Below are 26518 nucleotides of genomic sequence, written 5' to 3'. Positions count from 1 at the left end.
TTCTATAACATTCTACTGTATCTTAGTCCGTTCAGCTCTGACATCGCTCATCCATATATGGATATAGTCTTATATGTACAGTTGAAGTCGGAWGTTTACATACACTTAGGTTGGAGTCATTAAAACTCGTTTTTCCACCACTCCACAAATTTCTTGTTAACAAACTATAGTTTTGGCATCTACCTTGTCCATGACACAATTAATTTTTCCAACAATTGTTTACATACAGATTATTTCACTTATAATTTACTGTATCACAAGTCCAGTGGGTCAGAAGTTTAGATACACTAAGTTGACTGTGCCTTTAAACAGCTTGGAAAATTCCAGAAAATTATATCATGGCTTTAGAAGCTCCTGATAGGCTTATTGACATAATTTGAGTCAATTGGAGGTGTACCTGTGGATGTATTTCAAGGCCCACCTTCAAACTCAGTGCCTCTTTGCTTGACATCATGGGAAAATCAAAAGAAATTAGCAAAGACCTCAGAAAAAAAATTGTAGACCTCCACAAGTCTGGTTCATCCTTGGGAGCAATTTCCAAATGCCTGAAGGTACCGCGTTCATCTGTATAAACACCATGGGACCGCGCAGCCGTCATACCGCTCAGGAAGGAGACTCGTTCTGTCTCCTAGAGATAAACGTACTTTGGTGCAAAAAGTGCAAATCAATCCCAGAACAACAGCAAAGGACCTTGTGAAGATGCTGGAGGAAACCGGTACAAAAGTATCTGTATCCACAGTAAAACGAGTCCAATATCGACATAACCTGAAAGGCCGCTCAGCAAGGAAGAAGCCACTGCTCCAAAATCGACATGAAAAAAGCCAGACTACGGTTTGCAACTGCACATGGGGACAAAGATTGTACTTTTTGGAGAAATGTCCTCTGGTCTGATGAAACAAAAATAGAACTGTTTGGCCATATTAACCATTGTTATGTTTGAAGGAAAAAGGGGGAGGCTTACAAGTCGAAGAACATCATTCCAACTGTGAAGCACGGGGGTGGCACCATCATGTTGTGGGGGTGCTTTGCTGCAGGAGGGACTGGTGCACTTCACAAAATAGATGATATCATGAGGAAGTAAAATTATGTGGATATATTGAAGCAACATCTCAAGACATCAGTCAGGAAGGTTGGAAAGGCAATAGTAAAGGGCTTACATGTGTTACATATATATACTGTATCACAAAGCCCCGACCTCAATCCCATAAAAAAATTGAGGGTGTAACAGTATAACTTTAGTGCGTCCCCTCGCCCCGACCCGGGCGCGAACCAGGGACCCTCTGCACACATCAACAACGGTCGCCCACGAAGCATCGTTACCCATCGCTCCACAAAGGCCGCGGCCCTTGCAAAGCAAGGGGCAACACTACTAATAGGTTTCAGAGCAAGTGACGTAACTGATTGAAACGCTACTAGTGCGTACCCGCTAACTAGCTAGCCATTTCACATCCGTTACAAGGGCAGAACTGAAAAGGCGTGTGCGAGCAAGGAGGCCTACAAACCTGACTCAGTTACACCAGCTCTGTCAGGAGGAATGGGCCAAAATTCACCCAAATTATTGTGGGAAGCTTGTGGAAGGCTACCCGAAACATTTGACCCAAGTTAAACAATTTAAAGGCAATGCTACCAAATACTAATTGAGTGTATGTAAACTTCTGACCCACTGGGAATGTGATCAAATAAATAAAAGCTGAAATAAATTACTCTCTCTACTATTTTTTCTGACATTTCACATTCTTAAAATAAAGTGGTGATCCTAACTGACCTAAGACAGGGAATTTTTACTAGGATTAAATGTCAGGAATTTGAAAAACTGAGTTTAAATGTCTTTGGCTAAGGTGTATGTAAACTTCAGGCTTCAACTGTATATAGTCTTATATGTATATAGTCTTATGTTGTGTAATTTGTTAGATATTACTCACTGTCGGAGTGTATTAGCCATCTGAGCTAAAAATCAAGAAATATTTTCACTAACACTAATGAAACCGAAATATGTGCGATGGTTAAGTCTCTCGGGTTTGATTGGTTGGATCAGAGAGGACCCTGCTGAGACTGTCCTCTCATTGGAACGCTGGAAGAAGTGCAACAGCTTTTGCTTACCCTTTGCAGTGCTTTAATGACACATAGTTCCGCATTTTAAAAAGGTATAATGGAAAGGGGATACCTCGTCAGTTGTACAACTGAACGCATTCAACGGAGATGTGTCTTCCGCATTTAACCCAACCCCTCAGAATCAGTATAATTTGTAATGATCATATAAATATAATTTATCAATGTGTTACGTGATTCATATGTAATGTAAGGTTTAGTGTAGTATTTATATGTGCTTTTTTCAATTTCATGAAATAAAAATAGTTAAATGGGTAAAACAGTTCATAGCGGAGCGATTGGAAAGGCAGTGCCAGGTACATGCCAGGTGGAGAGAGGGTAGCTTTTAGTATATCCCTTGCAACCAGACAGACGCTCGAGTTAAGCCTGGGGTAATATCGAAGATTTTACCCCATTTTATAACTAAACCAAGATAGACCACAGCCTGTCGTTTCCAACGGGAACAAATTAGTCATAGTGGGCAGAACAATCAATGAGTTTGGCAGAGCCAAGCAAGAGCTAGCGAGATCCTATTGGCCCGTTCTAGTGACATCCCGTTAGGGAACGACTACTCTGTGAAGTGTGCGTGTGCAATAACTTAATTCGCTTTTGCACTTCTTCTAAACAACGCGATTTTTTAAAACGTTGACAAAAGGGAAAGTCTACAAAACTCAGTGCACTCTGTTAATAACAGATTTCTCGTTTTGGGAACAGAAAATTGAGATACAATATTTCATCGATGAGAACATTTGCAGAATATCGGCCAAAATCCATCTCCTTCCATATTCTCCCACTGCCGGCCACTGGGCTTCCTCTACTACCATATTTGGTAGTGAGTGGAAACGCCAAGCGGATGATTCACATTTATACATCCGGTGAATATCTGGTCTCATTGTTCTGTCTGTGGTAACATTTGTAAGCCAATTTTTGTGACAGCCACACTGAATTTGCGGCAGCCAGCCAGTCTGTCCTCTGCTACCACTCGAACAACGTTAAAGGGGCTCGTCTCAACATAGGCCAATGATTTCCAGCTCAGCATTTCTCAAAGGGACCCGTGCCGTCCAGTGCTTCAGACCGCTACACACCACACTCATTGCCAACATGCCTATCAAGGTAAGAAATGCCGTCAGAAAAATGTTTGATCTAAAAATAACGCTCCTTCATGACCTTGACTGCAAACTCTTTATTCCGAGTTTTTTTTAAACACGTGATTTTTCTATTTATTCTCGGTGATGCATACAGCCTCCATGCTCAAGCCGCATTATCTAACGTTTCTCGATGGCCATAGTGCCCTGGTGATGGATGGGTAAAGCATGATCGACTGATGCATTAAATCAGTGAACACGGTTACATGCACACGCAAACGCAAGAATAAAGTTTCCTTAATAATCCTGTATACATGACACATCTGAAATCAGGCTGAAGTTACATTATGGGACTTTTTAATACATTCAGAAAATCGCCAAGCCAAATAAAAGTTATACTACACACTGACCATGTTATTTTTGCGAAGTCTATTTGATTTTAAATTCGGACATATCGTTTTCACATACACACTTTATATAAGATGCATATACTTTCCGAACTCACTTCACTTGAGCATAATACCCACCAGATGCATGCGTTTTGTTTTGCCAGATGTCTAGCCCGCATTTAACCTTGATTTTCAACTAGTTAGCAAAGCGGAAGATTGCGGCCCAACTCGGCGGATAATCTATTTCTCTCCAGCAGGAAGCGTTTTTTCATTTGGCCCACCAAACAAAGAGTTTGTGTATGGAGGTCAATGAGTGTCAGTTTGGTAAAAAAAATGATCTATTGCTTGTTTGCTACATACGGTTTATTTGATCGAATAGACTTTCATAATGCTTAAGTTAAAAGTGTACTTATATAAGTAGGACACTTTGAGAGAAAAACACTTTATTGGAGTTGCCATCTTCATAATATGAGGCAAGTAGCATAGCATCTCTCCATTGAATACAGGCAGTTGATGTCAACAACCCTCATCGAATATTCAAAAAATGATTGCAGTAATGAGATGTATCCACCAATCCAAACAAAGGATACGCGTGATGCTGTACAGTCTGCCATGCCGCTTTGTGGACAACTACTCCCATTTTTAAGTGTCTTGTCAGTATATCTATAATCTTTTACGCTAGCAAACTGGAGTCTATGTGTACTTCCGTTTGTGTCACGGTGAAGCCAACACATGACTTGTTGAAAATATTGAACACAAGCAGTACACAGAACGAGGCTTCATGTCCACCAGATGCATCGAACTCTGCGTTCCATTGGAAGTCCATACATTGTCAATGGAGCAGTCCGCAAAGCTGCGTTGGGGGTGCCGCATTAGGCTGGGGTGTGTTCTGTGTACCTCATGGGTTCAATATTTTCAACTCGTGCGTTGCTTTATTGTGCTGGGGTACAAACGGAAGTACAGACCCCCAACTAGCTATCTTTTAGCTAGTTGAAAACCGAAGCACATGCTCGTCAAGTATGAAAAAATGCGAGCTAGACATCTGGCAAAACAAAACGCACATTTATATGGTGGGCATGAGGCTTTAAGCCTCGTTCACATTACCACTAAATGTTCCGTTGCGCTGGATGTCATGCATTTCAATGATGACGTCCACAACGGAGTGTAAACACAACGCCCCTTTGCGGTTGAATGCTCCATTGCGAGATGGATGATGTTGCATACTTTGAAATTGTTCAAATTTTGCATCTTCAGTCCAGCCAGAGTCCGTCGAAGAACTGGAAGTTACCAAAGTACAGAAGATGATGAAAATATGTGGTTTTCGGTGATGGGTTTTAATGGGATAGCTAGCAACTTGGAAACAATGACCCATTCCTATAAGTGAGTACTATTTTAATAGTAATGTTAAATAATACACGTTGGCTGTTAAGCTAATTATATAACTGTTGCCTCCCGTTTGAAGTTTATTGTGATGGTAATGGCGTTTGTTTTTGATCATTATTAGGTGGAGGTCGCTAGCTACAATGGTATCTTCAGCCTAGCTTTTAGCTAGCTAGCTGCTCTGCTGCGCAAGCTAGCTTGATTTGCTATAAAATAAAAAACGGTTGAGGAAAAGGTTACTAAACAAAACATGTTTAATTATCACCTGAAACAATATATTTATCATGTCTTGAATGACAAGGTCATATTTGGCAATCTCCCAAAATAAATGCTTTCTCTGACGAGAGGCAGTTGCAGTGTGTTCGGTGTGGTGCATACGTTGGATTTATCGAACGTATGCGTCAAACTGTATGCGTAGACAGCTCGACAGAAATGGTAGCAGAAGGTGAATGTTGCATACATATCCAGATGATGCTGCGTACTATTTTGCGCAATGACGATCGGTGTGTTCGAAGTTTAAGACTGATTTTGACCTTACGCCGATTTAGATAAGGTGTTTACATGACTGTCATACTCAGCCTTCAGTTTAATATTTTAATTATTAGTGTGAATGTAAACATACTCAGTCTACTTTTTTTTTTTATAGGTGCAAGATTAGATAACCGGATGGGGCAGGTTTGGAAACTGTGACCACATCATTTGTAGGGAATCAGATCTGATGTATAATGGCATGAAATCATCTTTTCTGTCAAACATATGCTTTCTACTTACCACTTTAGACCCCTGTCCATAGATTTACCCCAACATGCCATTTTTATTTGTGGTAATATAGCTGAGTCAGTGGTAGACATACCAACACTGCGCATGACTGAGCCAGCTGCTGTTAGTGAGTGCCCCGGAGAGCACTCTGCTTTTGGCTCTACACATTCAGCGAAGTCACGATTCTCCAGTAGTAACTTTTCAAGGCCATTGTGGTGGCAAAATATCCATTACCACTCCCTGCAGGTCCAATACATTATTCAAATGCTGCTATACAGAGTCAAGTTCCAAATTCAGTATCTGTGACTAATAGAATGGGGGTTGCAGAACAGAATATGATTTTCAGCTTTCATGTATAATTTGATTGACCATCAACAGTGTTTGACTGAATGCTTCACACTCACTAGGTTGGAGAAAAACTTCCGGCAGTGGAGGTTCATGAGAATGAGCCAGGCAATAAGGTGTCGATGGACCAACTCTTCAAGGGGAAAAGGGGAGTTCTCTTTGCTGTGCCAGGGGCTTTCACTCCTGGGTGCTCCAAGGTAACCTCCATTCAGATCATCCTCATTTCAATGAATTTACCTGGATGTGCATTCCTCTATTTATTTTGTTTGTTCACCATGTACTTTCTGCATGCATCATCTGAAATCACTGTTTCACCGCAAGTCCTTGCTCTTATCCCTCAGACTCACCTTCCAGGGTTTGTGGAGCAGGCAGCAGAGCTGAAGAGCAAGGGTGTGCAGGAGGTCGCCTGCATCTCCGTTAACGACGCATTCGTTATGGCTGCCTGGGGAAAGGAACATGGAGCAGAAGGCAAGGTGCAGAATGCTGTTTGAAATTAACAAGCTGATGCCTTGACCTTCAGCCTTCTACATTGTCTGTTCTTGTAGTCTACATGGTGCATTCTTCAGTCCTGGGCTGAATATCTCCCTTCTGTTATTCTGGTCTCCAGCACTTGACTTGGTACAGGAAATCTTAGTCATCTGGTTGCAAGTTTTTGTTCTAAGTAATCAATCTGCAGTTGCTACATACTCTTTGTTCTAAGTAATCAATCTGCAGTTGCTACATACTCTTTGTTCTAAGTAATCAATCTGCAGTTGCTACATACTCTTTGTTCTAAGTAATCAATCTACAGTTGCTACATACACTTTTAGACTTTTAATTGAATTATATGTACCCAGTGATTATTGAAAAATATAATTTACAAATGCCTCATGAGCTTATTTCTACTGTCCTATACTATCAGAATCCCAAATATAACCTTGTCTTACTCCATTGTTGATAAACAATGTAATTGTAAACAAACACTCTATAGGCTAAAAACTTGGTTAAAACTATCATTTTGAGCTCATAGATGGCCTTGCAGTCATAGCTGTCTAGGAATTTGAATGGTTACATTTCCCAAGCCCCATCCCTCAGCAGGTTACCAAAAACAGTGGTGGGGTGTACCGCTTTGATGTTTTAACTGCAGATTGCCTCTTTAACATTCATTGGAAGTATCTTATTTCCCTGACAGAGACATTATTACAACAAGACCATAACTGGTTGAATTACAGTACCAGTCAAAAGTTTGGACACACCTACTCATTCAAGGGTTTTTATTTTGACTTTTCTACATAGTAGCATAATAGAAGACATCACAACTATGAAATCATGTTGTAACCAAAAAAAGTGTTTAACAAATCAAAATATATTTTAGATTCTTCAAAGTAGCCACCCTTTGCCTTGATGACAGCTTTGCACATATGCTGAGCACTTGTTGGCTGCTTTTCCTTCACTATGCAGTCCAAACCATCTCAATTTGGTTGAGGTCGGGTGATTGTGGAGGCCAGGTTATCTGATGCAGCGATACATCACTCTCCTTGGTCAAATAGCAGGAAGACGGAGAGGTGTTTTGGGTCATTGTCCTGTTGAAAACCAAATGATAATCCCACTAAGTACAAACCAGATAGGATGGCGTATCGCTGTGGTAGCAATGCTGTGCCTTGAATTCTAAATAGATCACTGACAGGGTCACCAGCAAAGCACCCCCACACCATTACACCTCTTCCATGGTGAGAACCACACGTGGAGATCATTCGTTCACCTACTCTGCATCTCACAAAAACATGGCGGTTAGAACCAATAATCTCACATTTGGACTCATCGCATCAAAGGACAGAGGTCTAATGTCCATTGCTCATGTTTCTTGGTTCAAGCAAGTCTCTTATTATTGGTGTCCTTTAGTAGTGGTTTCTTTGCAGCAACTCAACCATGAAGGCCTGATTCACGCAGTCTCTGAACTGTTGATGTTGAGATATGTCTGTTACTTGAACTCTGAAGCATTTATTTGGCCTGCAATTTCTGAAGCTGGTAACTAATGAACTTGTCCTCTGCAGCAGAGGTAACTCATGGTCTTCCTTTCTTGTGGCGGTCCTCATGAGAGCCAGTTTCATCATAGTGCTAGATGGTTTTTACGACTGCACTTGAAACTTTCAGAGTTCTTTGAAATTGTCCGGATGGACTGTCATTTATCTTTGCTTATTTGAAGTTTTGCCATATGGACTTTGCTTTTTACCAAATAGGGCTACCACACCTACCATGTCACAACACAACTGATTAGCTCAAATTAACTTATCAAGGCACACCTGTTAATTGAAATGCATTCCAGGTGACTACCTCATGAAGCTGGTTGAGAGAATGCCAAGCTGTCAAGGCAAATATTTTGATGTCTTCACTATTCTACAATGTAGAACATATTCAAGGGTTTCTTTTTTTTACTGAATAGGTGTGTCCAAACCTTTGCCTGGTACTGTATATTGAGATCTTTCAGTCTAGACATGTCTGATAGCTGTGGCATTGAGTTCCTGTCACTTACATGCATCTCGAGTGTTAGGCCAGGAATCAATCCGACTTTTAAAGGCAATATTACGTTTGCGAAGATTGCGTTCAAGGTAAAAGCTGCAGACGTCGGCTCAATGCTCAATTGGAAATGACCTTTTAATTAAATGTCATGAATGCTACGGCTTGGGTTAGGATTGAATCCCAGCCCTAATCTGCGCAGGAGTGGAACATAAAACATGTATGCAAGCATGAAATGAATATACCGTTTGTAGTTTAATCATACATACAGCTACAGTGTACCCAATTTATACTTGCGTGTGTGCTGTCTACGGCCGTCTTTTGCAGGTGCGAATGCTGGCTGATCCTACTGGCGCATTCACTAAGGTCAGATACATCTTCAAAGCCTTGATTTCATTAGTTTACACTTTGTACATTGTGTGAATGTAACCCCCATTTTATTTACAGGCAGTGGACCTGTTGCTAGACAACGATCAGATTGTTGCTGTGCTTGGAAACAAGCGCTCCCAGAGGTGAGGTCTTTTCTCCTATATCAGTGTTAACTTGCTGCAACAGACTGTAGACAGTTAACATTTGTTTAGTCTCATCAACATTTGGATTTCACACTGCAAAAAGCATAATCAACCCCAATAAAGTAATTGCCACCTTCCTTATGTCTCAGGTACGCTATGTTGGTGGAAGACGGCGTTGTGAAGAAAATCAATGTGGAGCCTGATGGTACTGGTCTGACATGCAGCCTGGCCTCTAACATGCTCTCTGAGCTGGTGTAGGCCTGTTAGGACTAGCTCACTCCAACCAGACAGCAGAAGTCTAACCTTAAGTTACAATGCACTGTCATACTACTTCACCTGACCCTTGTCACATGCCTGTGAAAATAGATATGGTTCATAAACTGTGATTAAAGCAAAACATGTAGACTGCAAAGATGTTCCTTGTTTTTTTCCCACCTGCTTGGAGACTTTCTGGATAATGGCAGGGCAGTCCCACTTGATGTTACTGGAGATTCACTAATTGCCAAATTCAACTCCTCATCCTAGAGTTTTAGATATGCTTTAAAAGGCATGGCAGTTAATTTGAATCCTTAAGGTTTGTGCAATCAACAATGCAAAATGACTACAAGCAGACATGAATACGTTCACTTTTAATTATAAGAATGACAGAATGAAATATGCTTTTGTCATCTAGTAATCCAGGAGGGGAATTATAAGAATCAAAAGGAAATAAGTGACAATTTAAAAGCTCCACAATCATTCCTAATCACTTTATGAAAGCGACATCTGGGATCTTTCCATGAGCCTGAGGAGAAACAGAAGTTCAGTATGAAGCTTAAAAGGGTACATAACATCTTAGACATTCAGTCAAACGAAAGCAACACACATTGCTCCATTAGATATACTAGGATCAAGCATTTACCTTGAGGTCTGTGAAGACCTGCCCTGCTCGGTTGAAATCCCACTCATTGTCCTGCAGGCATCTGAAATACATTGATCAAGTAAGTTAAAACTCAACATGAATTGAACTTCATACGAAGCTGTGTTTGTCACTACTTGAGCCCACTTAGAATCTAGGCCGAGGCTGCAGATCCGTAGAGAGAAGGCACCCAGTGTCCTGTCTGAAGCATGAGCGCTACTGCGTTGCAACCTAGCAGTGGCAAAAGTCCTGGTGTGCCCATGTTAATTACAATAGGCCCTCCCAAATGTTTTTGGCTCTAAAATGACTTAATATTCGCTACAAATCGAGATATTTAATTAAATAGTGATCCGTGCTGAAACAGACTTATCACAGGCCGGCATGCTATGAATTGACTCGGGCAGTATGAAAACGACTACGTCGACCATGACCCTTTGCTAGTTACGGCCACTCTCACCATGATTTTTGTTGGTACCATTCAGAAACATGGCACACTTTAAATTCAAATGCTTAATGCGCCATCGGGAGTTTTCCATAGGAACAAGTGGATGACGACAGCACTACCACTATCTACTGGTTTTAGTGTCTGTCCACCCCCAGATCCCCTTTCCCCAGAGCTGAAGATCCTAATCACATTCTGCGCATGTTTCTTTAGATCTACTTTACACACATTGTGGTCCCACTGTCAATGATGCATATTACAGGTGAAACATCCATGCAGCATCTGCATACCAACCATTTGATCTCAGTTTCACAGGGAGATGCTTTAGAACTTCTTGAGTTAAACAGTGCGTTTCGAATTATGTACAGTGAGCAACCTTTACAGCAAATGGCACTAAACTGTAGCATAGCCTACCTGGGTTTAATTTAATAAATGTACATATTTTGCATAGTGGCACGCTGTTGAGTTCTGCCTACATGAATACAAAAATTGACCATTTGATCATCCTCAAAATTAGGTGTTTTTTTGTCTTACACAGTAACGTTATGCTATTATATTGGGTTCTGTTATGTACAATACTAGCATTATGTGATCTTGCAGACATTGATTCAGCTTTGATCTAACTTTATTAGACGAGCAGCATTCACCAGAGTAGCCTGTTCTCTAGAGCACAGACTGCGTAAGTAGAGAATCATTCACAGACGCTTCAGGGCCTTTAGCTATCGGGAAGAGGGTCCAGAAAAGTCAGATCCGCAGCCACTCTGTAAAATCTAATGCAAGGTAACTGTGTGCCACTCACTTCTGGGACCATTCCAGGTTCATGCCGGACTTTAGGGAGAAGGCAGAAAGCATCTCTTGCTGGGGAGCTGAGAGGGTGGGGACAGGGCTGCTGGATGGTGTGGGGGCGGGTGCAACAAAGGCACGCCGGATCTCCTCAGTCGTAGCATTACGGACAAAAAGCTCGTCGTTTACTATGCAAAGACTGTTGAAACAAGACGAACACAAGAAAATACGACATTACACATTTCCATGATCTTTTACTATACTGAGTTACAGTCAAGACAAATCTAGCAGAGTTGTCAATACACTACATGACCAAAAGTATGTGGACACCTGCTCGTCAAACATCTCATTCCAAAATCATGGGCATTAAGATGGAGTTGCCTCCACTCTTCTGGGAAGGCTTTCCACTAGATGTTGGAACATTGCTGCGGTGACTTGCTTCCATTCAGCCACAAGAGCATTAGTGAGGTAAGGCACGGATGTTGGACGATAGGCCTGGCTCGCAGTCGGCGTTCCAATTCATCCCAAAGGTGTTCGATGGGGTTGAGGTCAGGGCTCTGTGCAGGCCAGTCAAGTTCTTCCACACCGACCCCAACAAACCATTTCTGTATGAAACTCGCTTTGTGCACAGGGGCATTGTCATGCAGAAACAGGAATGGTCTTCCCTAAACAGTTGCCACATTGTTGGAAGCACAGAATCTAAGGGCCTAGCCCAAACCATGAAAAACAACCCCAGACCATTATTCCTCCTCCACCAAACTTAACAGTTGGCATTATGGTAGCGTTCTTCTGGCCTTCGCCAAACTCAAATTAATCTGTCGGACTGCCAGATGGTGAAGTGTGATTCATCACTCCACGGAACGAGTTTCCACTGCTCTAGAGTCCAATGGCAGCGAGCTTTACACCACTCCAGCCAATGTTTGGCATTGTGATCTTAGGCCTGTGTGCAGCTGCCCGACAAACAGTTCCTGTGCTGACGTTGCTTCCAGAGGCAGGTTGGAACTCTGTAGTGAGTGTTGCAACCGAGGACAGAGCGCTTCAGCACTCTGCGGTCCCGTTCTGTGAGCTTGTGTGGCTACCACTTCGCAGCTGAGCGTTGTTGCTCCTAGACGTTTCCACTTCACAATAACAGCACTTACACTTGACCGGGCAGCTCTAGCAGGACAGAAATTCGAACCGACTTGTTGGAAAGGTGGCATCTTGTGATGGTGCCACGATGAAGGCCAGTCTACTGCCAATGTTTGTCTATGGCGATTGCGTGGTTGTGTGCTCGATTTTATATACCTGTCAGCAACGAGTGTGGCTGAAATAGTCGAATCCACTAATTTGAAGGGGTGTCCACATACTTTTGTTTACATAGTATATTGAGGAACCATCTCTAGCTTGTGGTCTGGTACAAATGTCAAGGCCTACCTTGTCCCTCCAGCCGGCACTGTGATGAACACCCGAGAGAAAGCTCTGACAGAGTCTCGGGATTTACCTTCAACTAGGGTGAAAGAGAGAGAGAAAAAAAATACATGGTTAATGACTTTTTTGCTAATGAAAATGTATGTGGGAAACAGTATAATTTTGCATTATAATAAGTTTTTTTTAAAACATACCTTCTTTGAACACTCCAGTGACTGTGAACGACAGTAACGTGTTCTGTAAAAGTGGAGAGAGAGAAGAGATTGAAGCTATGAAATCAAGGATGGTCATGCATGTGAGTTGATGGTTAGGAGTGAATTCTACTCACGGTGAAGGTGTTGACGTCCACATTTAGCGATGCAGTGTCATGGTGCGTTTTAGGAAGTTCGTTCAGGAAAGCCACCACATTCAGACGGGTGTGCTTCAGTAAGCGGAATCGTGTGGCTGAAAGAACAGAGGGCAAGAGGATTTGTTTAAGAACAAAGATGTTACTCTCAATGTAGTCTTTTACTTTAATATGAGTGACTTTCACAACCAAGAGGTTTACTTTATTCAGAGACTAAATTTGCACTGAAAGAGATGACATAATGACATCAACCATTACTTCTCAAAACTTTGAACTAGAGAATCAGAAGAGACTCACAGGGATCTTTGAGCTTTTTCAGGTTGCGAGTGTCTTTATGGTAATCTCCGAGACTGCACCTAGAAACAGTGACTGACTATGTTAGAAACAGGTGAGAAATACAGTTGAAGTCAGAAGTTTACATACACCTTAGCCAAATACATTTAAACTCAGTTTTTCACAATTCCTGACATTTAATCCTAGTAAAAACTCCCTGTCTTGTCTTAGATCAGTTAGGATCACCACTTAATTTTAAGAATGTGAAATGTCAGAATAATAGTAGAGAGAATTATTTATTTCAGCATTTATTTATTTCATCACATTCCCAGTGGTTCATAAGTTTACATACACTCAATTAGTATTTGGTAGCATTGCCTTTAAATTGTTTAACTTGGGTCAAACGTTTCTGGTAGCAATAGTTGGGTGAATTTTGGCCCATTCCTCCTGACAGAGCTGGTGTAACGAAGCCAGGTTTCTAGGCCTCCTTGCTCGCACACGCTTTTTCAGTTCTGCCCACACATTTTCTATAGGATTGAGGTCAGGACTTTGTGATAGCCACTCCAATACCTTGACTTTGTTGTCCTTAAGCCATTTTGCCACAACTTTGGAAGTATGCTTGGGGTCATTGTCCATTTGGAAGACCCATTTGCGACCAAGCTTTAACTTTCTAACTGATGTCTTGAGATGTTGCTTCAATATATCCACAATTTTCCTCATGATGCCATCCATTTTGTGTAGTGCACCAGTCCCTCCACAACATGATGCTGCCACCCCTGTGCTTCACGGTTGGGATGGTGTTCTTCAGCTTGCAAGCATACCCCTTTTTCCTCCAATCATAAAGATGGTCATTATGGCCAAACAGTTCTATATTTGTTTCATCAGACCAGAGGACATTTCTCCAAAAAGTACGATCTTTGTCCCCATGTGCAGTAGCAAACCGTAGTCTGGCTTTTTTTAATGGCGGTTTTGGAGCAGTGGCTTCTTCCTTTCCTCCAGCACCTTCACAAGGTCTTTTGCTGTTGTTCTGGGATTGATTTGTACTTTTCACACCAGAGTACATTCATCTCTAGGAGACAGAACGCGTCTCGTTCCTGAGCGGTATGACGGCTGCGTGATCCCATGGTGTTTATACAGGTGAACGTGGTACCTTCAGGCATTTGGAAATTGCTCCCAAGGATGAACTAGACTTGTGGAAGTCTACAATTTGTTTTCTGAGGTCTTGGCTAATTTCTTTTGATTTTCCCATGATGTCAAGCAAAGAGGCACGGAGTTTGAAAGTAGGCCTTGAAATACATCCACAAATACACCTTCAATTGACTCAAATTATGTCAATTAACCTATCAGAAGCTTCTACATCCAGGACATAATTTTCTGGAATTTTCCAAGCTGTTTAAAGGCACAGTCAACTTAGTGTATGTAAACGTCTGACCCACTGGAATTGTGAGACAGTGAATTATAAGTTAAATAACCTGTCTGTAAACAATTGTTGGGAAAATTACTTGTGTCATGCACAAAGTAGATGTCCTAACCAACTTGCCAAAACTATAGTTTAAAAAAAATAATAATTGTGGAATGGTTGAAAAACAAGTTTTATTGACAAGTTTTAATGACAACCTAAGTGTATTTAAACTTCCGACTTCAACTGTAGGTGCTGCTGAGTGTGTTTATAATACACTGTTTATGCTGCTGGAGACATTAACAACTAGCCGAGGGGGTACCTGGATGGGTTCTGCATGGTGATGAACATGCTCAAGGAGAAGGTCGCTCCATCATGATAGGCATCTAACAAAGGTTGTCTGTCCCCGGAGTCATACACACTGTAGTATCTATAAAAAAAACGTTAAAGAAACATACAACTTACATTTCCAGTCAGTACAGATAGATGTTCTACCTATTGCAGATCAATGTCTTTTAAAGAATAATCCAAATGACATCAAATCATTCTCCCCTTTTGTTATAACAATAATATATGTTGTAGTGAGTCAGTGTTTTGGGTTCAGGCTTAGTGTGTACAGTAATAATCTGTATCTGTGGATTCCTTTGTCTTCCCCTGTTACACATATAAAGAGCTAAGTGCAAACTCACTGTTGTAGGAAGGCGAGGATGGGAGTCTTGATCTCTTCTGAGCAGAAGTAGCTGGCCTGTGACAGCAGTTAAAAGTAAAGAAATTGTAAAGTAAAGAAAAATCTATTTTGACAGAGGTGGTTACATGCACAGCCACTCATGATAAACAATTGGCTGTATGTATTACCTTGCAGGGTGGAAGAGCAGCAGGAGTCACCTCCACATCAAAGACTATGGGCGGGGGGAGATCCTGACCGTCCTAGTGAGAGTTAGAGAGGTCAAGGAGAGAATACAAAGATGACTAATTGAAGAGATGTAAATTCTTCACAAAATACAATAATAATATCCAAAACGAGTTGAATAAACAATTGTCGAAATCCTAAAAGCGTTTGATTGAATCCTTACCAGTTTGAGAAGCCTGGGGAACCTCTCTCTCACCGTGCTGTCCGACATTCACAAAAACACAGAAGATACAAGAGACAGGAGTTAGTGCTGCTGACCAAATATAAGAGACTCGGAGTCATCCCCCTGAATACCATTTAAACCACACACACACACACACACACGTTTGCTCATGCACTCATCCATGGATAATAATCTCTAATAGCTGCCCAACTGTTGATATAATCCCCGTCCAGACAATTAACTAAAATTAGGGGAGGAATTTGGCCAAAGACCAACGGACTTCATTCATCATTATCAGGGTGGTTTGAACTTCATATTTGATTGTTCAGGATAGACCACACCCATGCCTGATCATGAACTAATCAGCTCTGCATATCAGTGAAGAGGTACTTAAATGCTACACGTCCTCATGTACTAATATGAACAGGGATACAGATAATACAGATAAATCAAATGTAAAATAAATCTACGGCGACAGCCCCGACTTCGCCACCCACCCCGGCCCCCTTTCCTGTGGCAATGTACTCACCCCTTTGTGATACTCACCGTCCCCCCTACACGCCGAAACACACTGACACACGCTGTCTTGGAAGGGGTGGTAGGGGTAGGGTAGGGGTGTGAACGTTGGTTGTGAGCGCTCATACCAACAAGAGAAAGATCAGTGCTTTTCACACGCATAGGGGAGTGGACTGGTGATTCAGACGTGTGATGTGGCCAATGTGATTGGTAGAGTCTACAAGGGTGGTACCGTGGTAAAACTAGATGTTGCAAGTTTGAGCTGTCCGACACACACGTCATAGAACCAAGAGATAGTGAAATGGAATCTAAAGACTGCAGGGATGAGATGTAGAAGTGATGATCGAGACTGTTGGAGATGACTGAATTCCATGAAGCAGGGTTATGAGGGGTTAATCCATTACATTAAGGCTGGTTAAAGTTACACCATGTCGTTTCATGTAGAAAGCAACTACACACTTGTCATCAGTGTATTTCACCAAAGCCATAGCGATATGTAGAACAGAGGGGGATGGAGGGAAGCGCTAGACTTATGGTAACATAGAACAAGACAGAGTCGCCGTATCAAACCAAAACAGCAAAGGGGAGTTCACGAAAAGCTTTGATAGATGATGCAATGTCACTAGTAGAAAACGAGTAAGTTGAGGAGACCATGCACAGCATCCCCTTCAGATGAAGAAAATACACACAAATAGAAATGAAAAGATAAACAGAGTGCTAGAGAACATGAGTTGGGCCCTGAGCACCACTACAGACAGAGCACTATTGGAAGTAGCTCTTTGTTGCTAGCATTGATTGACGTAAGACTGATACTGCATCTCACACAACGCATTTTGTACCAGAAAAAATTATAAATTACATTTTGGACCCCACTTCAACTTTAACATTCCGGGGGTGGTTAAAAATAAATAAGGCATTCAAGCAAAGGTGTTTTTGTTTGATATTTTTAGGGAAACATGTTGAGAGCGATATCTGAGGACTTGATCAGTGAAGATTCTGACATGACTGCATGTCTTTATGCCCACAGAAGAAACTTTAAGAGTCATATCCTTAAAAGGAAATCAACTTCCTATATTGAAATCCCACTAATTGAGGGTTTCTCAATAAATGTATCTTTGTGTCCCTCATTTTCAAAGCCTCTCCTCCTCTCTGGCTGTTACATTCTGAGGACGTGTCCACCAACCTGCGAAAATCAAACAAGCCTTGAAGTAAAGGCATGTTATATTTAAGGGAATTATGAGAAAGCTTGTATTTGGGGACTCTGCTTGGCTTTGTGGAAACCTCTCTCCCTCTCCAACCCCAGGCCTGTAGAGCAAATCATCACCTTCGTTTTCTTCTTCACTTCAATGTCTTCTTTGTTCAGCATATACTGCATGTACGTGCGTGCGTACGATGTGGCCAGATGCACGGCTGTGCCTGTCTTAGGTTGTCCCGGTATCAAAGGTGGGATCTTACCCGTCATTGGCTAACCAGCCCTCTTCACTGGCCACATTTCAGGACCCGTTATAGGGGAGGATGGAAGGAGGTACCATCAGCCCAATCAGCATGTAGCACAAGCAGATAGTAAATACCATGTTTCCCATATGAATATTTAAGGAATCCCTTTCCACAATGCCATTTTATTAATCCAAGCTCTTCCCAAAGTATGGGTCTCAATGACTACTAGGGGTCAAAATGCTGTGGTCAGTATTATCCAAGATAAGTGTGTGTGTATGCTCGAGCGAATACTTCTTGACATTTAAATTATATGGATTTCCTTCTTTTATGTAAACATTTTATACAGCGGTGTCTGTAGGGGGCACAGGGCCATCTCCACTGCAGAAAACAGATTGAAGGTAAAGATGAGCTGCAGAGTTTCAGAGAGGTAGAGCGAGACAGACAAAGAGCACTCAGACAGTTGAACATGCATCTAGAAGGGGGGAGGGGTGGAGAATAATTAAAGTGATAGATGTAGCAATTATCCTCAAATACACCATGTGTTAAGCTAGTTAATGTTGAGGTATATGGCGTGAAGAGGTTAATGGTTTGATCATGTCAAAACTTCGGCAGGTATGGCATGCATGGACCTTAAATTAAAAGAATCATAAAGGTGGCATTACATTTGAATTCTGGTGCTTCCCCACAAGCATGGAGTAGGGTATTTGTAGGATTCCAACATAAACCAAAACAATGTCTAAGAACAGATCATCTGAAATCTTAACTTCTTCACCACATATGTTACTGTAGTAAAGTGGGAGGGCTCAGTGAGAGACTCTCTGATAGGATGGTGTTCACTAAGCCACTCCAGTTCTTTCAAATTTGAGCGGTGCGTTACTAGTACCACACCAAACATGTCCTTCCTGGATCATATAATCCATAAATAACATGTCATTTCCCACAGCACGGGAATTTTCTGAATACATTCAAGTGCCCCCCTGAAATACAGGGAATAGAAAGCTAAACTACACCCCCCCCCCCCCCCCMTACACCTCACAACACACTGTCAACATCWTACTATTACCCACCCACCCATCCTGAGCACAGACTGACCTTATGTAAGAAGCCTGGTCCTTGAAATAGTCACAAAGGGGATTCCTCTCCAGCCATAGCTCCACCAGCTTAAGACCCTTGATCCTATCCAGCTCACGCTCTGTCTTTAACTGGAACGGTAGGGACAATAAAATCTAATCAAACAACCACTAGCCTAATTGATACTCTGAAGACCTGACAGAATGAGAACTCCTAGTCCCCAAGAGCAGTCAATTTACTAAATGAATTATGTGGATGACTGAAAAGCAACGAGACTTTGTGCAGTCCCAGTAAAGATCAGTGTTTGAGTAACAACCCATTGTGCCTCAACCAGACCCGGTCTCCTCACCTCATTATGAGAAAGATTGAGTGTCTTCAAGTTTGGAGCCTTGTTGACCAGCTCTGACAGGTCATCCAGCCGAAACAGCTTGTTGTTGCTGATGTTCAGACAAACAAGCTGTGGAAGGAAACAAGTAGGGATCAGTGGAAAGGAAAGCATACATATTATTCGGCTACAAGTAAGGACCACATCCATACCTCTGGAATGTTCTCCTCAATTATCTTTATAACAGCGTGCATAGAGTTCTTTCTGTTCAATGTCACATCAATGTTCTGGGAAACCAGGTCTGTGAAAATCAGGGAAGCGTAGGAGTGTTAGATGGCACTACCAGAATCCATGTCATATAATGTAAATGTACAGGGAAAAACATTTGATGTGACTAACTGCTCTTGCCGTGTGCTTACCTGGGTCTATCCGGATGTTGTTCAAGTCCAGGGCTTGTTGAGAGCCATCAAAGCGTTTAGCCATGCATTGCTAATGAGGGGAAAAGGGTTTTAATAGACATTCAGCCCATACATCTCTCCATACATAATAATATACTTTATTAAAACCCATCACGCCATCTCCTATTCGTTAACAGCTGGTCTCCTTGTCTTACCTTTAGGTGCTCCAGATCAGCTGGCTTTAGTTCAGACTGAAGAAAGGAGGGTGGAGGACAGGGATTCATCAGTACAGTCACCTGGAAAAGATGGAAGTTGGAGGAGTGAATGGCATGYCTTCTAATGAGTATCCCCAAGGGGAAATGGTTGTACTTGAATTCCGATTGGAAGCCCAAATCATTAACCACCACTTGACCCCTTCTCAAGATCCTATTGATGGTCCTATCCTTACTGATTTGCCATCATCAAACCATTAACCCTGGCCCCAGCTGTTTTTATAACAATATCAAATCATTTCTGGGTAACAATTAAGAACCGTACTGTAATAATCTCCATTAAAATGGGCAAAAATAGCCTTTGAGCGAAAAACTATTTATCAATAAATCATTTTGCTATAGGACTGCCTGGCTGTGGTGTGAGTTGAGAGGGGAAAACTGAAAACTAGCCGTTATTTGGACGTCTTTGTTATTGGTCTAAAAAACTAAATTTACCGCATGGTGATGTCACCATGCAAAGCCGAAACTCCCACCCATGCAAATCTGCTGATTAGTAGGTCCTATGTAGACCAGCAACTACCCGGAAATAACACAGATTYTTTCCCCCCATCTCACTTTTACAGTGTTAGTTTCATCAGATGCTGTTGTACAATATGATATAAAACTAGGGCTGTCCTTGACTAAAACAGAAAGTTCTGTTCTTTTGACCAATCGATTGGTCAATTTTTTTTAAACATGTACGTGTATTTCTCCATATACACACACCCTGTGTTTTAGTAAATTCAACTATATGTATTGAGCTCGCGGTTTGATGAAACAAGACAAATGCCTCAAGAGGGTGCCAGAGATCTAGATAACCAGAAGAAAAAAAACTTAACCTGACCCAATTTTTCTCCTCACTCAGATTCTGCCATTACGCTCCTGAAGTTGACAGTAATAAGCTACGCGATGAGTCGGCAACCTTTCTCATGTGGAATGCCAATTCATCTTACCATTTCTACAGGTCTGCATGCCAGTTATGGTTTTCAGACAATGACTAAATTGACAAAACTTGTAAATGGAATGAATGAAATGAAATAAACCAAAACTTGTTTCTCACAAGTGTAGCATACAGTGGTTCCTCCTTTAAAAGTTGCGTCATAGTGCGGCACACCTTGTGTGCTTCCGCAGCACGTCATTTAATTCTCAGCCATTTTTCCTGTTACTGCAAGTTTGACAACCAGAGGGCATCTTTAAGAAGCGTTTGATAGTATTCCGTATTGGCATTACCAGAGAATGTAAAACCTTTTTTGTAATAACATAGTATATGGGATTGATTTTAAGAAATGTGGCTTAATTAATTTGATTAATATTATGGTGTTTCTATTCAGAGAAAAACGAAACCCTCAGGGTGGAATGGAAAATATGGTGATGTACAACATGACGGTCGAGAGTAGGCTACAGGATTGGAGGATTCTAAATTGTTTGCCTTCATTAGACAACTTTTTTCCAATATTTCTGTAAATCAGTGATATYTATTCCCATAATAATTCGTTATGGATCCATAACTAAATCAACATCTGCATTTTGAAAGTATTTATCATTATTTTATTAAGGAAATGTGTTTATTTGTTTATTAGGCTACTGTGCAGTCTACAATGCATACTATAGAAAACAAGTCCCTAATTCCTTACATAAGGGAGAGCAGGCCATGTCTGTACAACATAATGCAGGGCACGCGGGAGACCGGGGTTCAAATCCCCATTGGGRAGGAAGGAGTAGGCTGTCCTTGTACTGATTCCATAGTTGTTATTTCATAGTTGTGATTTCTTCACTATTATTCTACAATGTAGAAAATAGTAAAAATATAGAAAAATCCTGGAATGAGTAGGTGTGTCCAAACTTTTGACTGGTACTTGCTGGAACGGAAAATGACGGTCGGCAGTACAGTACTGGGCTATTTACGAGGAAGGAGTAGGCTGTCATTGTAAATAAAAATTTGTTCATAACTGACTTGCCTAGTTAAATAAAGTTTACACTAAGAGCATAACATTTCTACACCCTAATTTTCTAATTCTTGTCTAACCAATACCCAAATGGAGATTAAGTGAAAAATAAACATCCACATTTGAATGTCCTTTTTTCTCGTTATTTTATTTACGAAAGCATAAAGATGTTGATGAAGAAATACTGTACTGCTGTTTTGAGTTAGAAACATAACACTTTAGAGAACTGAAGCATCGAATACATTGCAAGTTGAGGGATTTTCACAACAGTAGCCGGGTATAAAAAGTATATTGCCCTGCTAATAGGAAACATTTGCATGATGGGGCTACATTCTTTATTGTAACCACAATGTCACACATCATTTGTATCTATCTTTCCAATTACTTTTAGAGTTTGGGAATAACTAATGTGCGCTTTCTTTTTAGTTACACTGTTTTAGTTAGAACGTGCAGACTTAGACTCCAATTAAGCCAATTAAGGCCTCTTGTTGTTTGTAAAGTCAAATTCAAAAGGCACTCGCACATCTGAGCTATCTTTTTTGCAGGTGCATGGCAACAGCCGGATAAGATGAGGAAAAAGAGGAAGGAACCCGCACACTGCTCTTGATATTATCACTGATCTTTAATAAGCTTTACATATCGGCCTCACGGCCTTCGCCAGGGCTTTTGTGAGTTTTTTAAATTAGCACCGTTATGTAGACCTAGCCACACCCACATCCGTTCCACGCATCGGAAGGGGTTGGAGGCGAAGGAAAAACAAGTAAGTGCTACCAAATATAACATGCATTTCATAAATATTCAAATAAAGGGTGTACATAAAACGTAGTAAACACGTCTGTAAAACCACAATGGGGACATCGACCTACCAAGCAAGTTTTCATAAATCCTTGGGTACAGTGTAAGAAAAACATCATAATTCATGTTCAAATTTACAACATAACATACATATGCATTTCATCATTAAGACCTCTAGGAAATCATGTCTGGAGGGTGAAAATCCCAAAACATTCTGGCTGATTTTCTTTTGTGGCTGGCAGTTGGCACGGACCAATTTATCACGTAAATAAAACATGCCAGTGTTTCTTGACCGCATGTCCCACTTTTTGCGAGTTCAAAGTATATGTGGTTGTGAACATTATAGAGTGTTCTTTAGCGGGTCTTTTTTGTAGCAGTTCATCTCGTGTTTTAAGAGCATCCACACATTGTGGAGAATAGCCTCTTCTTAGAAACCTATTGCGCATCTCTGCTGCTTTTTCTAGATAGTCCTGAAAATGATTTGTTCCAAGTTGGGGAGGAGGGCGGTTCACACCTAGCTCGGCTATTAGACAATTCTTTAGTAAAGGTTGAATAGTCTATTGTTCAGCTAATAGCCCATCCTGCTACGCTTGTGAAAAGCGAATAATAATACTTTTCCCCCTTTCCACGTTAAAGTGTTTGATAGTGTTTTTAGCTACAATCGGCCCCAACCCCAATTAATACATTTGGGCACCGTCCATAGCGTGCTGGACTTCGGGCTAGAATTTTGAGGGTTCGAAACCTGCTCCCTGCTTGTTATAATGATACACCTGTTATTGGATATGGCTGGGGAAAAACTTGCTTAAATAGGGATTTTAGTAAATTAACTTTATGACAAAATAATATGCACAATCGTTTGCCTCTACATTAACTAACATATTCCTCTCAATTGCAAATTTTTTGCTGGACTCGTTATGACGTTATAACTACATACATTTGCTTCCCTGTAATGTTTTGTCAGCCATCTTTGCTGAAGTCACACTCGATATGATTGGTCATATAAAAACCTTGGGACCCAAATGCATAATGAGTGCTCTAACTCCCCCTTGTGGTGGTCTGGAGCAATGAAGCCGTGATGCTGAGTACCTCTAAGTCCCGCAGTGTAAGCTCGCAACTTTTAAAGGAGGAACCACTGTAGGTTGTGCACTCTGCCAACAATGTGTCCACTACGACAATGATAACAGGAAGACTGGAATAATAATATTGAATGAATTGAGAGAAATTACCAAAATCAAAGTAACAAACACTGTAGATTAGAAATTATAGGAATTAACGGTAAATGTACAACTGGTGATATATGTAATGGGGAATTGAATACACTAACAATCAAACACAAGCAATTCACACAATGAAGTTATGAAACAATATACGTGCACAAATTGGTGGGAGAGAGCGCATTCTGGAGAGAGAAGTGGTATATCCGACATCTGCACTGGCCATGCAGCATTTATGGCGATATGGCCTCAGCAGAAGTCTTCTTGAGCTTCATACTTCTTGAGCTTTGTGGAGCAGTTGTCAATGAAGTGAGTTTGCGTTTTCTATAGGATAAACCGCCCCCATCTACCGTCAACCAATCATGTCAATGCAGAGTTATACAGAGCCCTCCKCATTGTTACAAAATTTGGGAGGTGTAAGGTGATGGGGTACAGATCTCGATTTGGCCTCTGCAGGCTCCGCAATTACTTCACACCCTGCATATGGCGCATCCGACCACATCTTCGGATCAAACATAAATTGTCTTTTAGTCGAGGCCTCCGCAATGGATTAGTTTACTGAGATGGGCGCATATATATATATTTGTTACTGCTCGACTAAAACAATCGTGGTCGACTAACGGCCTAATGACCAAACAATCGACAAGTCGACTAATTGGGGGTCAGCCCTATATAAAACACAGGAAAAATACAATTGACTGCACTGGGCCTTTAATAAAACAATTCTGATGACATAATGTGTATTCATGTCTGGTTCCCAGTCTGCCAAAATGTCCCACTTAACACTAATTGATAAAACTGGCAGAGGTCTTGTGGAAGGAGAAAAAWAAATAGTACCTTGTAGCCTTCTTTGTCTGTGATCTTCCGTGATACCTTTAACAAGGCATTCGCAGTGGTGGAATCGTCAATATAGAACTGTGCTCGGTTGCCCTCTACTTGGTACTTTGGAAAACAGAGGTGTAGAAAGAATGTAGTTTAGGTTATATTAAAAACAATAAAATGAAACAATTTCAAGGGACATGGGAATTAAACTATATATGGACTAACCAAAACAACCATTAGGCAGTGGTCACTTACATGTACTGGGGTGAAGGGCATGGAGCAGATATTCTGCAGAGCTGTTATGAGCCAGTCTTTGTCATATTTCTTTCCATAGGGGACCTGTAAGAGTCACAATTTAGCATTAGTTAATTACAATCCAATCAATGACAGCTTAGTAGATCAGTAAAGCCACCCAATTCATTCACAATGTTGACTCACAAATATCTTGAACCAGGTATTGCGGCCATCTCCACCTCCATCCCCTCTGTTATTACTACGACCCCTGTGACCTCCTCCACCGCCACCTCTGCGGCCACGATCAAAGCGGTCTTCACCACGGCGATTCGGCCTTCCGTAAGGGTTACTGGAAAAGGTAAAACCATGAGAGAGTTAAAAGGATAACTTCCAAGATAAAACCTATAAACATGTTAAATTAAATATTCTCCAGAATTTGCATGACAAACCCACAATCTGTGTTGGGAGGACCCATCTTGGGAGTTGCTGTCTGTCATTGCCACGTCTCCATCCTCATCGTCGAATCTCGCTCTGGATCCTTGGCCGCCACCGCCTTTTTGGCCGCCACGATATCTTGTTCTTGTCCCTGGTGCTCCTGGCCCCTGGTCAATATACATATGGGCCCTAAAAGGGCCCCTGCCTTTGCGGTTGCGAAACGTTTGTCCTCCAACTCTGTCATCATGATCTGATGGACAATGTCACCAAAATTAGTTTTTTGTTTTTGCTTTCACAGAATAAGTACTTAAACAAGGTTACAGCAATTAGCCTGGTAATGGCCCATATTTATTGTCATCGTCGTCTGTTATCATACATGTTTGGCAGAAGCGCTAGCTAATGCACTCTTTTACTACGCCGACACGTTCAGACTTGCAGCCACGTTACGATGTAGTTAGCTAGCTAGCTATGGAATCACTCAACGTTGCTGTTGGCTAGCTAACTAGTTACCTAACGTTACTTATGTCACACAAGAGGTGTGAATGTTAGCTAGCCAGATATATATGCTGTCAGAGTGAGTATCAGCACGCGAGCCATGGGTGTAATAAAATAAAAACAATGCTAGCTAACTTATAAACCACACATAGATGGCTGGCTAGCTACAGTATCTAGCTGCTTTCTGCGGCTAACCCCTAACGTTCGCTGGCTAACTTGTTTATGTAGCTAGTTAACGTTAGCTACCTACGTATCAATTGATAGTTATTGTCGTATTACATTTAGTATTACGAAAAACTTTAGCTGGCAAGGAAGAACATTGCTGTTTACAGGTTTGTTAGCTAACGTCAGTTAGCTAAGCCACAACAGCTAGCTAACGCGTTAGCTAACTAACCTCATCGTACCGTTGTGGTAACGTGAATCGTCGGCTGTTGACATAATCAGGAACCGAACACACACTTAACACGAAGACGTAAGTTCAATAATACTGGATATTATCACTTCTATATGTAGATCAATTCGAGTGTATCATCCGAAGCTAGCAAAGACATTCGCTTTGTTCGTAGCATGCAATGTATGACCCCGCAGTCTGAGCATGTGCATTCGATTTGAACTCGTTTTGCTCACAACACTCTCTGATAATGACGTCATGAAAACTTATTTCTCTAACATTGTGAAAAGTTCTCACACATGTTCATGATATGTCTTCAATACAAGTATTATGTGTGTGTGGTCCTCAGATGTTGGATCTCACACTGATCTCACTGTGTGCGTTTTTTAATGTTTTGTTTCATAGTAGGCCTACCTGGGCCCATATTCATAAAGCATTTCAGAGTATGTGCTGGGCTGGCCTAGGATCTGATGCCTAGTTAAATAAATAAACAAATTAAGAATCCGTTTGGCC

The 26518-nt window shown here is 41.3% G+C and overlaps 2 protein-coding genes across 3 annotated transcripts; one reads left to right on the top strand and one right to left on the bottom strand.

Annotated features, from left to right (window-relative positions):
- Positions 1–2748: 2748 nt before the first annotated feature.
- LOC111950746 (peroxiredoxin-5, mitochondrial) lies at positions 2749–9466 on the top strand. The gene is made up of 6 exons (XM_023968606.2): positions 2749–3201; positions 6109–6243; positions 6388–6519; positions 8870–8908; positions 8990–9054; positions 9204–9466. Exons 1-6 carry the CDS (start codon positions 3109–3111, stop codon positions 9310–9312), a joined length of 573 nt encoding a protein of 190 aa, XP_023824374.1. The 5' UTR covers positions 2749–3108; the 3' UTR covers positions 9313–9466.
- Positions 9467–9663: 197 nt separating this feature from the next.
- On the bottom strand, positions 9664–26213 carry LOC111950324 (nuclear RNA export factor 1). Of its 2 annotated transcripts, none has more exons than XM_023967809.2 (21): positions 26019–26213; positions 25138–25369; positions 24889–25033; positions 24706–24789; positions 24466–24570; positions 19638–19718; positions 19444–19513; positions 19237–19325; positions 19049–19156; positions 18721–18830; positions 15676–15712; positions 15458–15529; positions 15292–15347; positions 14925–15032; positions 13228–13286; positions 12913–13028; positions 12779–12821; positions 12591–12663; positions 11194–11376; positions 9956–10016; positions 9664–9838 (listed from the first exon to the last, which is right to left on the bottom strand). In XM_023967809.2, the coding sequence occupies exons 1-21, from the start codon at positions 26050–26052 to the stop codon at positions 9800–9802; spliced, it is 1905 nt and encodes a 634-aa protein (XP_023823577.1). In that variant the 5' UTR covers positions 26053–26213; the 3' UTR covers positions 9664–9799. The 2 variants fall into 2 exon arrangements, with proteins under 2 accessions (XP_023823577.1, XP_023823578.1); XM_023967810.2 differs by having other exon boundaries at positions 26009–26098.
- Positions 26214–26518: the final 305 nt, after the last annotated feature.

This window comes from Salvelinus sp. IW2-2015, linkage group LG23 (assembly GCF_002910315.2).
Source record: "Salvelinus sp. IW2-2015 linkage group LG23, ASM291031v2, whole genome shotgun sequence".
Classification (NCBI taxonomy): domain Eukaryota; kingdom Metazoa; phylum Chordata; class Actinopteri; order Salmoniformes; family Salmonidae; genus Salvelinus; species Salvelinus sp. IW2-2015.
This window is presented reverse-complemented; position numbering and strand designations above follow the sequence as displayed.